Source organism: Octopus sinensis, linkage group LG9, assembly GCF_006345805.1.
Source record: "Octopus sinensis linkage group LG9, ASM634580v1, whole genome shotgun sequence".
Taxonomy (NCBI): Eukaryota; Metazoa; Mollusca; class Cephalopoda; order Octopoda; family Octopodidae; genus Octopus; species Octopus sinensis.
In genome coordinates, this window is record NC_043005.1 from 83,861,844 (window position 1) to 83,876,843 (window position 15,000).

The window sequence follows — 15,000 nt, forward strand, 5'->3', positions numbered from 1 at the left end:
ATTCTGAAGGACTCGAAATACAGCACCATGTAGATTTTTCTAATAAAAAGATATGAGCTTCCAGAAGTGATATTCTGAAAGTTTAATTTAATCTCTTTCGAATTTTAATGATTATGGGAACGTCTATTTACTTCTGTCATGTCTGTGTATAAGTAATTTAAATACATATACATAGATACATAGATACATATATATACACACATATACATAGATACATGTTCATAGGCACATACATATTGGAACAAGTGTATTAAATGCAAATATTACAAATAAAGAGCATCCAACCATCGAGGTACACTGTGTATGCACGCACACACTCACACACATACATACACTTTCTCTCTTTGTCTTTTCTTTCGCCCTCTCCTCCCAGACAACACCCAATCCCAAACGCTAGTCATTCACTCACATTCCTCCCCCTCTCCCCCATACCACCACTTACACTCCCACAGGCACTGTCACTTGCACACCTGGTACATATATTACGAACGTATATATGAAAGGTGATACAGATACTCACAAACAGGCACAGACATATTTAGAAATTTCTTGAAGCAGACAACACATTTGTTCTGAGAGGTTTGTTTACCATGGACTACGAAGAAGTGATTGGGACAATTGGAGGATGTGGACTTTATCAGAAACTGATGCTAGCTTTCCTCTTCTCTTCAACCATTATGGATGGTTTACAAATTGGAAGCATGGTTTTTATGGTACCCGACTTAGATTACAGGTAAACTTATAATAATTATTTCTTATTATAATTATGTATTCCAGGTAGGTGGTTGAAATGGTGGTGCTTCAAAACAAAAATTCCTTGAGACATTTTTTCTTTTATTGTTTGGGGTTGAAAACCTTTCTCACTCCAACACCCACCCCCATCATGGGTTTACGATACCTGAAATCTTTACACTTGATTTTATCGACCTTTTGAGATAATCCCTGTATATTCTCTGCCCATAATTCCTGGAAAGGTCATGAGGACAGAGTCCTCTGGTACCTCACCCATAGGGTCCTATCAGAAGCAACATCCTAAATCTCTTTCCCAGATACATAGTAATAGACTTGAAGAGGAGATTCCCCTACAATTAGAGCCCTCTCTGTTGCCTCCCTTTTTGAAAATTCCTTCAGACCATCAATCAATATATTACTAAGGATGTAGTGTCATTGATTTAATCAAGGATACCCTCATCCTTCACTTCAGAATTCCTGATTTTTATTTTTCTATCTTTTACTTGTTTCAATCATTGGACTGCAGCCATTGGCTTTCAACCTTCTGGGGTCAAGTACTGGGATTTAAGGCTTTCAACCAACCCAAGGCCCTAATCGCCAAATTTCTGTGCCTTTTGTTAGAAACGATTATTATTTGGTTTGTGGATTCGCAGAATTCTTAGGAACTGGACAAAATAATTTGTGGTATTTAGTTACAGTTGTTTACATTCCGAGTTCAAACGCCATCAAAGTTTCCTTTGCCTTTCATTCTTTATGGGGACAATAGAATGAAATACCAGTAAAGTCCAGTTAAGGAACAGTCAGGTTTGTCTCAAGCCTACCGGTTCATTTGGCAGGGACATAGCCCAGCTCTCAATGACTAAAAATACAACCCTCCTCCTCAATGGGTTACCAGCCCATCATAGGGATAATCTCTCCCACCAGTTTATTACTGGTACTTATTTTAATCTGAGTAAATTGGAGTAACATGAAAGGAAGCATTTTACACCAAAACCACAATGTGTTGACTGGTCTGGGATTTGAAACCATGACCTTGCAGTTATGAGTACAGCGCATTAACCATGAGGCCAAACGTCTTCCCCAATAGCCTTTAGTGTCCCTAAAGTGGTGAGATGGGAAGAATGCTTTGTGACATTTCGTCCATCTTTATGTTCTGAATTGAAATGCCACAGAGCTTGGCTTTGACTTTCTTTCCCTTTTTTGGTGGGGAGGGGCAATAAAATGAGTAGCAGTTGAGAACGGTGGTGGGATGGAGGTTTGTCAATGTAATCGACTTAGCCCCTCCCCAGAAATTGCTGGCCTTGTGCCAGAACTTGAAACCAATAATATACTGGGTCTGTTTTAACAGAGTAACCTCCTCCCTACCTTGAATTTACGGCATTGTCCCTTCGTTAGAAATGATTGAATATTATTTCATTATTGGCTAGGGATGCTGAACTTCTCGTTCTTCACATTGTGGGATCAAATCCCACGTTGTCTTTCACTCTTCAGGCGTCAACGACAAAATATTATTTCATTCACATACAGGGGTCAATGCCCAACCCCCAAATTTCATGTTTTTTTTCTATTCTAGAAACAATTCCTACAATGGCAGCGACCAGCAAAATCTGTGGAACATTGGAGAAAATGTTTGCATATTTTCCGATGCCTCTTCATGTTCTGAGTATAGGCATGGGGCTTAGTGGTGAGGCAATTCAGCTCATGGCAGGTGGGACGGGAGTTCAATTCCCTGCAGTGCATTATGTCCTTGAGCAACACACTTTATTTCACGTAGCTCCAGTCCACTCTGTTTGCAAAAACTAGTTGTACCTGTAATTAAAAGGGGCCAACCTTGTCACAGTTTGTATGTCATGCTAAATCTCCCTGTAAACTATGTGAAAGGTACGAATGTCTGCGGAGAACTCAGCCACGTGCATGTTAATTTCATAAACAGGCTGTTCCATTAATTATACCAGCTGGAACCCTCGTTGCCATAATCTACAGTGTGTCAGTTTTTTCTCTTTCTTTTTGGTTGTTTTCACGCCCTGATTCCAAATTTTAATTTAACAAACTGGATTCTAGTGCACAGTGAGGAAATTTCAGCCGTGTCTTTTATAAGAAGCGTTGTTGCTGTTAAAAATATCCTTCTCTACTTTAGGCACAAGGCCCGAAATTGGGCGCAGGGGGTGGTGGTTTGTGGATTAGATCAACCTCAGTATGCAACTGGTACTTAATGTATCGACCCCGAAAGGATGAAAGGCAAAGTCGATCTCGGCGGAATTTGAACTCAGAACATAACGGCAGACGAGATACCGCTAAGCATTTCTCCCAATGTGCTAACGTTTCTGCCAGCTCGCTGCCTTGCTGTTAGAAATATGAAATCACAGAAAACACAATTCAAAATCGCAATATGAAATAAGAACAGATATAAACGTAGGTTGGTTGGTTCAGTGGAGAGGAAATAAAAAATTAAAGAAATTGAAAATGCCTGAGACTTAAACCCTTGCTGTTTATTATTACTAGAAAAATGCTAAATTTTTGCTTAGATCAGTCAAGGGCATTTACTCCCTCAAACCCCACAAACAATGATACAAGAAAGCATGAAACATTTCATAGTTTTGGTCCCATGCAACAAAAATTTGTAAGGTAAAATATCATGAAAAATAATATAGGTAAAGCAAACAATGGATTTAAGTATAAATAACTTTTATTTATTTTTAAAACAAACTATTTATTAATTCAGCTTAAATGTTAGAGCGCAATTCGAAGAATTTCAAAGTATCAATCTCATGCAATGAAGTTTTAAAAGAAAAAAGTTATGAGTGTTTGATTGTCAAATTTGAGGGTAATAATATAGTTCTATAAGGGGGCTTTTAATATATGTCACCGGCGTCATTAAGGTAAGGAAAAAATTGTCAATGACACCGCTAATTGACACATTTGAGACATTAATTAGCATAACAGCATAGTCTGAACTAAACATGGATTACATGAGAAAATACGAGCAAGAGAAATAATATTCTTAAGATTATAAATCTGGTAAAGTACAGGACAAGATATTGCACTTGGAAAAGTTCAGGGCAGATTATTACATCTGGTAAAGCACAGAACAAGAACATTTTTACTTAAAACATTGCAGCTAAGGATAAAATTTAAATATTAAAAATTATTTGATTTTAATTTACAAAGTAACATTATAATTAAAAAAGGTACTATGATTTTGTTAAAATATTGACACACTAGAATACTTAAAATATGAGAAACAGAAGTACCAATATAGCTAAAGTCTTATGCAAAGTAGACTAGTATATATGGTAGGCATATATTCATTATATAAAAGATAGGGATTGGGTCAAGACTAAAAATGTGAAGACTTGGCAATAACTCAAGCAAATTTTACTTGCATTTGTTGCTATAGGTAGAATTTACTGCAATGGACAGAGGTACACACAGGCAAAGGACAGATGTACAAGATTTCACAGGCAAAGGACAGAGGTACAAGATTTTCTGGGCTGGGAATACTGACGGGGTCGGGGGTGTGGGTATACTTATCGCCGAAAAATGGGTAGATAAGGTAATCGAGGTAGTCAGAGTATGTGACAGAATACTTAAGATTAGATTAGTGCTCCATCATAGTTTAGCAACTATTATATCGGCCTATGCCCCTCAGCCAGGGCTACCTGATGGACAGAAAGACTGTTTCTATGACACCCTACTGCAGACCACCTCATTGACGAACGACAGGGACCTTCTCTTTGTGGCTGGTGACTTCAATGGGCATGTTGGACGATGTGCTGGGGGCTTCCATGGCGTGCATGGGGGCTACGGTTATGGTTCCCGCAACGAGGAGGGAACCAGGCTGCTGGAGTTCTGCGATGCGAATAGTCTTATGGTTTGCAACATTAACTTCAGGAAATCGACAAGCCACCTGGCCACCTACCGATCGGGCCGGCATACTAGCCAAATCGACTACATCCTTGCCAGAAAAAGGGAAAGATGGCTGCTTATAAATGCCAAAACCTTCCCAGGCGAAGAATGTACCCCACAACATAGACTGGTAGTTAGTGACTTTAGGATCAGGACTAAGAGGACGACTAGAAGACGACCAACATGGAGAAGAAGGGTCTGGAAGCTTAAAGACCCTGTGAATGGACAGAGATTTAGAGACATATTACTTGAAGCCTTTGACGAAATAGAAGGGGGTATAGCTACACATGGGGTAGAAGACAACTGGACGCTTCTTAGGGACAACCTGCTGAAAGCCACTGACCAGATCTGTGGCTGGTGCAAAGTCCCCTCAAGACCCAAAATAACGTGGTGGTGGAACAATATTGTTGACAGGGCTATTAGACAAAAGAAACAGGCTTGGAAGGACTGGAAGAACGGTGGTAGCAGGGAAGTGTATCAGACTGCCAGAAGGGAAGCTAGGAGGCAGGTGTATTTAGCCAGAGGGGAAGCAGATAAGAAAAAATTTGCCAATGTTCTGCGCCGTGAGGATGAAAGACTTGAGGTATTTCGTGTTGCAAGACAGTGTGTGAGAGAGAATCGTGACGTGGTAGGAGAGAAATGTGTTCGCAATGATGACGGTTCACTTGCGCTAAATGAGGATGAAAAGAGAGAGGTTTGGAGACGCCACTATGAAAGGTTGCTGAATGAGGAAAATGAATGGGATAGAGAGAGTCTGCCGAATGTCGACCCAACAGAGGGACCAGCAATCCGAGTTGACAATTCCTTAGTAGTTAAGGCAATTACAAGCATGAAAACAGGGAAAGCCCCAGGCCCATCAGGAATTACTGCAGAGATGCTCAAAATATCTGGTAGTGTCGGCTATAGCCTAGTCACCCGTATAGTTAACCAGGTGATACACGAAGGAGTCATACTCAATGACTGGTGTAGCAGCATAATAGTCAACTGCTACAAAGGTAAAGGTGACGCCCTAGATACAAATAACTACAGGGGTATCAAGCTGCTGGATCAGGTAATGAAGGTTACGGGGAGGGTTATAGCCCAACTAATTAGAGAGAGAGTTAGCTTAGATGAGATGCAGTTTGGGTTCGTGCCAGGGAAAAGTACTACTGATGCTATATTCCTGGTAAGACAGCTGCAGGAGAAATACCTAGCCAAAGATAAGCCCCTGTACCTGGCTTTTGTTGACATGGAGAAAGCCTTCGACAGGGTCCCCCGATCCCTTATCTTGTGGTCAATGAGGAAACTAGGGATAGATGAATGGTTAGTGAGAGCTGTGCGAGCCATGTACAGAGATGCTGCTAGTAAGGTGAGGGTTGGCAACGAGTACAGTGAAGAATTCCGGGTAGAGGTTGGGGCCCATCAAGGTTCAGTCCTCAGTCCCCTCCAATTTATCATAGTCCTCCAGGCAATAACGGAGGAATTCAAGACAGGATGCCCCTAGGAGCTCCTCTATGCTGATGACCTTGCTCTAATTGCTGAGTCACTATCAGAACTGGAGAAGTTTCAGGTGTGGAAGCAAGGATTAGAATCGAAGGGCCTTAGAATCAACCTAGCCAAAACCAAAGTCCTAATAAGTAGGAAGGTAGACCAATCACAAACGCCTTCAGGTAGATGGCCCTGCTCGATCTGTAAAAAAGGTATAGGTAGAAACTCTATAAGGTGCACCAAGTGTAAGCTATGGACACATAAGAGGTGCAGCAATGTCAAAGGAAGGCTAACTAGGAAAATAGTTTTTGTATGTGGCAGATGCTCAGGAGCAATAAACACTGAAAATGTGCAGAGACCAACTTCTACCAGGTTCCAGGGAGAAAAAACTAGAAGTAGTTGATAGCTTCCGCTACCTAGGTGACCAAGTCAGTAGCGGGGGTGGGTGTGCTGAAAGTGTAACTGCTAGAGTAAGAATAGCCTGGGCAAAATTTAGAGAGTTCTTACCCCTGCTGGTGACAAAAGGCCTCTCGCTCAGAGTAAAAGGCAGACTGTATGATGCATGTGTACGTACAGCCATGCTACATGGTAGTGAAACATGGGCTGTGACTGCTGAGGATATGCGTAAGCTCGCAAGAAATGAAGCCAATATGCTCCGATGGATGTGTAATGTCAGTGTTCATAATCGACAAAGTGTAAGTACATTGAGAGAAAAGTTGGACCTAAGAAGCATCAGTTGTGGTGTGCAAGAGAGACGTTTGCGCTGGTATGGTCATGTGACGAGAATGGATGAAGATAGTTGTGTGCAAAAGTGCCATACCCTAGCAGTTGAGGGAACCTGTGGAAGAGGTAGACCCAGGGAAACCTGGGACGAGGTGGTGAAGCACGACCTTCGAACTTTAGGTCTCACCAAGGAAATGACTAGAGACCGAGACCTATGGAAGTATGCTGTGCGTGAGAAGACCCGGCAAGACTAGTGAAACCATAACCCATGGCCTCTACCTGGTATGTAGCCAGTCGACTTATACATACCTTTCCTTCTTGGGACACAAAACTCCACTTGTGAAGACCCGTTAAGGCAAGTGAAAATCAAAATCAAAATCAAAATCAAAATCAAAATCAAAATCAAACCAAATCAAATCAGATATCAGAAAGCAGAACCAAAATCGAAGTCGATCAACATCAATGGAAATTGCAGCTGTGATACCAGTGCCGGTGACAAGTAAGCGAACCATCCGATCGTGGCTGTTGCCAGCGCCGCCCCGACTGGCCTCCGTGCCGGTGGCACGTAAAAAGCACCATCCGTTCGTGGCCGTTTGCCAGCTCCGTCTGGCACCTGCGCGGGTGGCACGTAAAAAGCACCCACTACACTCACGGAGTGGTTGGCGTTAGGAAGGGCATCCAGTCGTAGAAACCTGCCAGATCAGACTGGGCCTGATGCAGCCTTCTGGCTTCACAGACCCCCGTTGAACCGTCCAACCCATGCTAGCATGGAAAGCGAACGCTAAATGATGATGATGATGATGATATAACTAATTTTTTATAATTCAATTCACTCTACTAACTAATTATGTACTACTATTATTTTTTATAACCTATTCTCAAATTTCTGATTATTAATTAGAAGTAACAAGTAATAACAAATAGAAGTAATAACTTGTAAAAAAATTTAATTTTAATAAAAGCTACTATTTTCTAAATCTAAATATTATATTTTAAATTTTATCCCTAACTGCAATATTTTAAGTAAAACTTTTCTTGTTCTGTACTTTACCAGATGTAATAACCTGTTCTGAACTTTTCCAAGTGTAAAAACTTGTCCTGTATTTTTCCAGGTTTATAATCTTAAGAATATTATTTCTCTTGCTCGCATTTTTCCATGTAACACACACACACCACAGACACACACACACACACACACACACACACACACACACACACACACACACACACACACACACACACACACACACACACACACACACACACACACACACACACACACATATACTTCTAAATGTTGGTATGTGGTGAAGCAAATTTTTGCTGAACCCTAATTATAATTATGCACATAATTATAGGATTTATATATATATGTGTGTGTGTGTGTGTGTGTGTGTGTATGTGTGTGTGTGTGTGTGTGTGTGTGTGTGTATATGTATATATATATATATATATATATATTATATAAAAGGGCTTAGTAAAATAAATTACTTTGCCACATACTGAACTCATTAGAAATAGCAGCTAAAAGAAATTTTTTAAAACTATTTCTAATACTTAAAGAAAATCTCTCTCATATAGTGTTTGCTCAAGTCAACTCACGAAAGTATGGGGGTAAAAACATTAAAAAATCACAAATGCAAAGGTTATTTGAGAACGTACGTTTCTAGATTAGTCAAATCGACATTTCTTTCGTCAGCTCAGAACTCCTTGATTCGGATTTGGGAACACTGAAAGTGGGAGCATACCCTTTTGGCTTCTTATCACTTCTGAAGATCTGCTCGAACTATCAGTGCTAGCAAATTCAAAATATGCAAGCGAAGAATTTCTGCTCTCCCCTTTCCACCAGCGTGGGTTAAAATTGGTAAACACCATGTTTTATCGGTAAAAACCGAAGCATTAAATAGAGAGAAATGAATTATAATTTCAACAATTGAGGGTAAAATTAATTAATTATTAATCAATTTTACCAAGTATTCAGTATGTAAAGGGACCATTTAAGGCGAATTCAAATTATTACATTATATAAAAGGGCTTAGTAAAATAAATTACTTTGCCACATACTGAACTCATTAGAAATAGCAGCTAAAAAAAATTTTTTTAAAACTATTTCTAATACTTAAAGAAAATCTCTCTCATATAGTGTTTGCTCAAGTCAACTCACGAAAGTATGGGGGTAAAAACATTAAAAAATCACAAATGCAAAGGTTATTTGAGAACGTACGTTTCTAGATTAGTCAAATCGACATTTCTTTCGGCAGCTCAGAACTCCTTGATTCGGATTTGGGAACACTGAAAGTGGGAGCATACCCTTTTGGCTTCTTATCCCTTCTGAAGATCTGCTCGAACTATCAGTGCTAGCAAATTCAAAATATGCAAGCGAAGAATTTCTGCTCTCTCCTTACCACCAGCGTGGGTTAAAATTGGTAAGCACTATGTTTTATCGGTAAAAACCGAAGCATTAAATAGAGAGAAATGAATTATAATTTCAACAATTGAGGGTAAAATTAATTAATTATTAATCAATTTTACCAAGTATTCAGTATGTAAAGGGACCATTTAAGGCGAATTCAAATTATTACATTATATAAAAGGGCTTAGTAAAATAAATTACTTGCCACATACTGAACTCATTAGAAATAGCAGCTAAAAAAAATTTTTTAAAAGTATTTCTAATACTTAAAGAAAATCTCTCTCATATAGTGTTTGCTCAAGTCAACTCACGAAAGTATGGGGGTAAAAACATTAAAAAATCACAAATGCAAAGGTTATTTGAGAACGTACGTTTCTAGATTAGTCAAATCGACATTTCTTTCGGCAGCTCAGAACTCCTTGATTCGGATTTGGGAACACTGAAAGTGGGAGCATACCCTTTTGGCTTCTTATCACTTTGAATTTGCTAGCACTGATTTTTTAATGTTTTTACCCCCATACTTTCGTGAGTTGACTTGAGCAAACACTATATGAGAGAGATTTTCTTTAAGTATTAGAAATAGTTTAAAAAAATTTTTTTTAGCTGCTATTTCTAATGAGTTCAGTATGTGGCAAAGTAATTTATTTTACTAAGCCCTTTTATATAATGTAATAATTTGAATTCGCCTTAAATGGTCCCTTTACATACTGAATACTTGGTAAAATTGATTAATAATTAATTAATTTTACCCTCAATTGTTGAAATATATATATATATATATATATATATATATTCATACATATATATATGGTAGTTTCCGTCTACCAAACTCACTCAGAAGGCTTTGGCCGGCACAAAGCTATAGTAGAAAACACTTACCACTTGCCCAAGGTGTCACACGATGGGACTGAACCGAGAACCGTGAGGTTAGGAAACAAACTTCATACTAAATAAGTAAACATTTCAATGAAAACAGTCTTTCATATTCCATGATTCTGATGACACTGTGGTAATACACTTGCTGTCCAAGGTGACACGCAGTGGGACTGAACCCAGAAGCACGTGGTTGAGAAGCAAGCTTCTTACCACACAGCCACGCCTGCGTAGTGGCCTTTGTCCCCCTTTTTGTTCTGAATTGAAACTCCACAGAGGTTGTCTTTTGCATTTAATGAGTTTCTTGATATCTGATGACACTGTGGCGATACAATCCAGGTGGGAGACAAAATTTGGCTTTTGACATCCATGATGAAGTAATCTTTGGTTTTCATCCCTCTTGGCTTGATAAAGTACCTTTCAAGCATTAGGGTTGGTGTAACTGACAGTACCCCTCCCCTCAAAAAATATATATGCATGTCTCTGTGTCTGTGTTTGTGTCCTACAGTCACTAGTCAACTGGTGTTTGTATGTTTACATCCTTGTATCTTAGCGGTTCAGCAAAAGGAACTGATAGAATAAGTACCAGGCTTAAAACAAAAGACTGTAAATACCAGGATTGGTTCATTCCACTAAAAAAATCCAAGGTGGTGCCCCAGCATGGTCAGCATCCGATGAGTGAAACAAGGAAAGAAATAAAAGAGAAATTATATCAATGAAATCTGGAAGCTAAAGGATAATCCCAGGATTAATTCAAAGCAATGTGAATAAATCTGGAAGCTACAGGATTAATTCATAGCAGTGTGAATAAATCTGGAAGCTAAAGGATAATCCCAGGATTAATTCAAAGCAATTTGAATGTATCTGCATTAGATTTGAGAGAGTAATCTGAATCGACCCCAGGACTTATTCTTTGTAAGACTAGTACTTATTCTATCGGTAAACACACCAGCACTGGTTGCCAAGCGATGGGGGGGGGGGGACAAACACCGACACGCAAATACATGCATACATACATACATACATACATATATACGACGGGATTCTTTCAGTTTCCGTCTACCAAATCAAATCCACTCGCAAGGCTTTGGTCGGCCCGAGGCTATAGTAGAAGACACTTTCCCAAGGTGCCACGCAGTGGGATTGAACCTTGAAACATGTGGTTGGGAAGCAAGCTTCTTACCACAAGGCCACTCTTGTGCCTGTATAATTGAAAAAAATTAGCGTCAACACGAAGGAATACGCCTGGACATTTTTTAAAATCACTACAAGTTCAACTCCGTAAGTGAACTTTCGGAGACAATATTTACATATCGCCTGAGGTAACACAACTAGATCTCATAATGCAGGGAAACAGTAGCATAATCAAGTACCTGCACCTCGGGAAATCTACGTTGCGTAGAAACAATTGTAGTGATTAAAAAATAAGTGTCCAACCGTATTCCTTATGCCATGATAATCCACCATATTTACTCTATCAGACCCGAGTTAATATTTATAATGCAGTGTTTTTTTTCTTCTACTTATTTCAGTCATAAGACTGTGACCATGCTGGGGTACTACCTCGAAGAATCTTATGATTCTTCCCCAGTGCTTATATTAAAACTGATATCAGGTTTAATATTCTATCGGACCCTTTTGCTGAACCGCTATATTACAAGGACTCAAACATTCCAACGCTGGTGATGCAGGACAAACACACACATAACAACACACACACACATACACACACACGCATCATTAACCCCTCACTCTTCTACTCTATCTTCCTTCCTCTCACCATTCTCAGTCTTATATCCCTCCGTAACACCACCAACTTTCCTGTTCCCGCCTCTAATACGTTTATCCATTGTTGATTGTATACATTAAGGCCTCATATTATGATGAACTACATCTACCAACATCATTAGGGATCTTCGAGATCCCAGAAACAACAGTTGGACTTATAACACCTTTGTTCCAACCCCTTTAATTTTCTCTATCAATTGTACTCAGTGTAATTTGGACCAATCAATTAAATACATCAAATACAAAATATGTATACGTGCAAAATGAGAGAAAGCAAAAGGTGGAAGTCTTCATCATATGGATTTTTATGTATAAATGTATAGACATCTATATTACACAGAGTAAAAACGACAAAGAAAATTAAGGATGTGGAAAAAAAGGTGTTATAAGTCAAACAGCTGTTTCTGGGGCTTGGAGCTCCATAATAATGCTGGTAGATTTATTTCATCAAAATGTGCAGCCATAATGGATGCAATTAACATTGGTTGAGAGGGGCATCCATCATCTGGGTAGAGATCTGAACTTGCTTGCATTAAGATCTGGAATGTAAGTTCTTCTCAACCCTGAAGACAGAAGGTGTAATTGTATACACACGGCTAAAATTGTGATGAACTAAATCTACCAACATTATTAGGGATCTCTGATCCCCCAGAATCAGCTGTTGGACTTGTAACACCTTTCTTCCACCATTATAATTTTCTGTGTTGTTTGTACTCTGAGTAGGCTGGCCCTCTGCATATAAATATCCAGATGTAATTGTTATATCAGATGTAGCATGAGGTTAGACTGATTGAGTATATTACAAACACAAGCAAAAATCTCAAACATTTAACTTAAGATTTATTTAATGGAAGAATGAACATGAATACATTCGTAAATACTCGCTCGCAGAGAAACTAAGATGTATGAGTTAACTCTTAACAGTGATTGCTCTGATAAAAAAGTTTGGCCTTGATTTGCTTGGCGAGAACCGGGTTGTGTTCTCTTCGAATGCCATGATATTTTTAGCGCTAAAGGGTGAGTAAGGCATCACTGACCACCTTTTCTCTGTTGGCGAAAGACCTGCATGCTCTAGTTTCCTCGGTTATCTTACATATATGTGTGTGTGTGTGTGTGTGTGTGTGTGTGTGTGTGTGTGTGTGTGTGTATGTGTGTGTGTGTGTGTGCGTGTGTGTCTGTGTCTGTCTGTCTGTGCAACATATTTATGTTTTAAAAAAGCAGATATAACAGATAATAACTTTATCAAAAAATGCAATGAGGAATAAAAATAAACCTTCTTTTCTAAAATGTTATTCAATAAGGCAACCTTCAGCGTCAACAACTGGTTCTATATGAGATCTAAATCATCTAGATGCTCGAATCAACTGGTCCTGGTTCATTTTGGACATTACTCTGATTATGGTATCTTTCAAAGAATCTTCGGTGTTATGGGCGTGTTCATTGACCTCTCTCTCAACAACGCTCCACATGTAATAGTCCAATGGATTGAGATCTGGGGAATGAAGAGGCCAAATGTTAAGGGTTATGTAATCATGAAAATTTTCAGTCATCCATTCTTCTGTTACTAGAGCCATGTGTGATAGTGCAGAATCTTACTGAAACACATATAGCCTTCCATTACATACACTGTCTATCCAGAGCATAACAATTATTTCCAGGACCTCAATGTAGGAGGCAGAGTTAACTCTAAAGCCTTGTGGAAAGATATAAGGGGGAATCACATATCCTTCATTGCTGACGACGCCTAAACCCATGACAGTTGCAGGAAATTTTGTAAGCTTAACATTTGTAGCTTCAGAAGGGTCTGCACATAACTATCTGTCATTTCTTCTCTTAACTTTTTGATCTTGGTCGAAGTTTTTCTCGTTTGAGAAAAACCAAATCAAATCTTCTGCTGCAGTTTTAAGAGCCTTTTAGATCTGATGTAGTGACTTTCTTCTGCTTTTTCGGACAAATTTATCTTTCTCCATCATATAAGACTTATATCTGATGTCTCCGTAGGCAACATTTCTATCTGTTTCTTCTGAAACTTGGAGATCTTTCGCAATTGACCTCATGGACTTTCTGGGATTGTAAACAATGGTCTGTTGAACTTGCTGGATAAATTCAGGTGTTCTGATGATTTTAGAGCGTTTGGAACGCTTTTTATGCGTTGATCTGGCAACTTTTAAAAATCGAGAGATTTCTAAATCGCTATGCTCATGTTTTTAAATTAATATACACACTTGAAACATCTTTAGATAATCTGTATAAAATAAAATAACATAAAATAAAATGTCTGAAAAACAGCTTAAATAAGTTTGGTTTAAAAGTAGAATAGAAAGATATTTCTTTCATTTTGTTTTTTCTTTCTACAGATGAAAACATGATGATGATGGTGATGACGACGAAAGATAGATTGATCGAAATCTTACACATTTGTGTAACGTTTTATAAAAGTCTCCTTTAGAAATCTCAGTTTTAACCATTTTTTAAATGTATTTGAGTGGTACTCATTGTTCCTTACTTTCCTTTCGCCGTCTGAAGATTATGAATACCACAACATCGACACGTTCGTCTTCTTAGACAATGGATAGAATTTCTTGATTCTAAATTCAAATATTTTTTTGGTGCTCATTCATTCACTTTGAGTTGAAGAAAGAGACAAGGCTGTAATTTGTTTTTTTACAAAATGCTACGGACAACATTGCGTATGTGTGTGTGTGGTGTGTGTGTGTGTGTGTGTGTGTGTGCGTGTGCGCGCACGTGTGTGTTTGTGTTCTTAGATCCTGTGTGGAATATAAATCGTCATCGTCATCAGTTAATGTCCATGTTTCCATGCTTAAATGGATCAGGCGGAATTTGCGGCAATAGATTTTCTACGGCCAGATGTTCTCACCCGTTTCCAAGCAAGTTCTCATAGTCAACATCTTCCATGGAAGACTGAATGGAAACAAACAACCCCTCTCGTATGTTGGTGATGCTCATTTACAACCATCATTGATGTCTAGACAAGGAAACACACATACACACTGCACACGCGCATACACATGCTTACCTACTTACCCACGTACCTACCTACCTACCTACATACATACATACATACATTCATACATACA

The 15,000-nt window shown here is 38.9% G+C and overlaps 1 protein-coding gene across 1 annotated transcript in view; it reads left to right on the plus strand.

The window, feature by feature from the left end:
- Window positions 1-585: 585 nt before the first annotated feature.
- LOC115215454 (organic cation transporter protein-like) overlaps window positions 586-15,000 on the plus strand; it is a 45,372-nt gene continuing 30,957 nt past the window's right edge. The window contains exon 1 of the mRNA XM_036506062.1: window positions 586-733. Coding sequence (XP_036361955.1) covers window positions 591-733 — 143 coding nt within the window. The 5' untranslated portion in view covers window positions 586-590. The remainder of the gene's footprint in view (window positions 734-15,000) is intronic.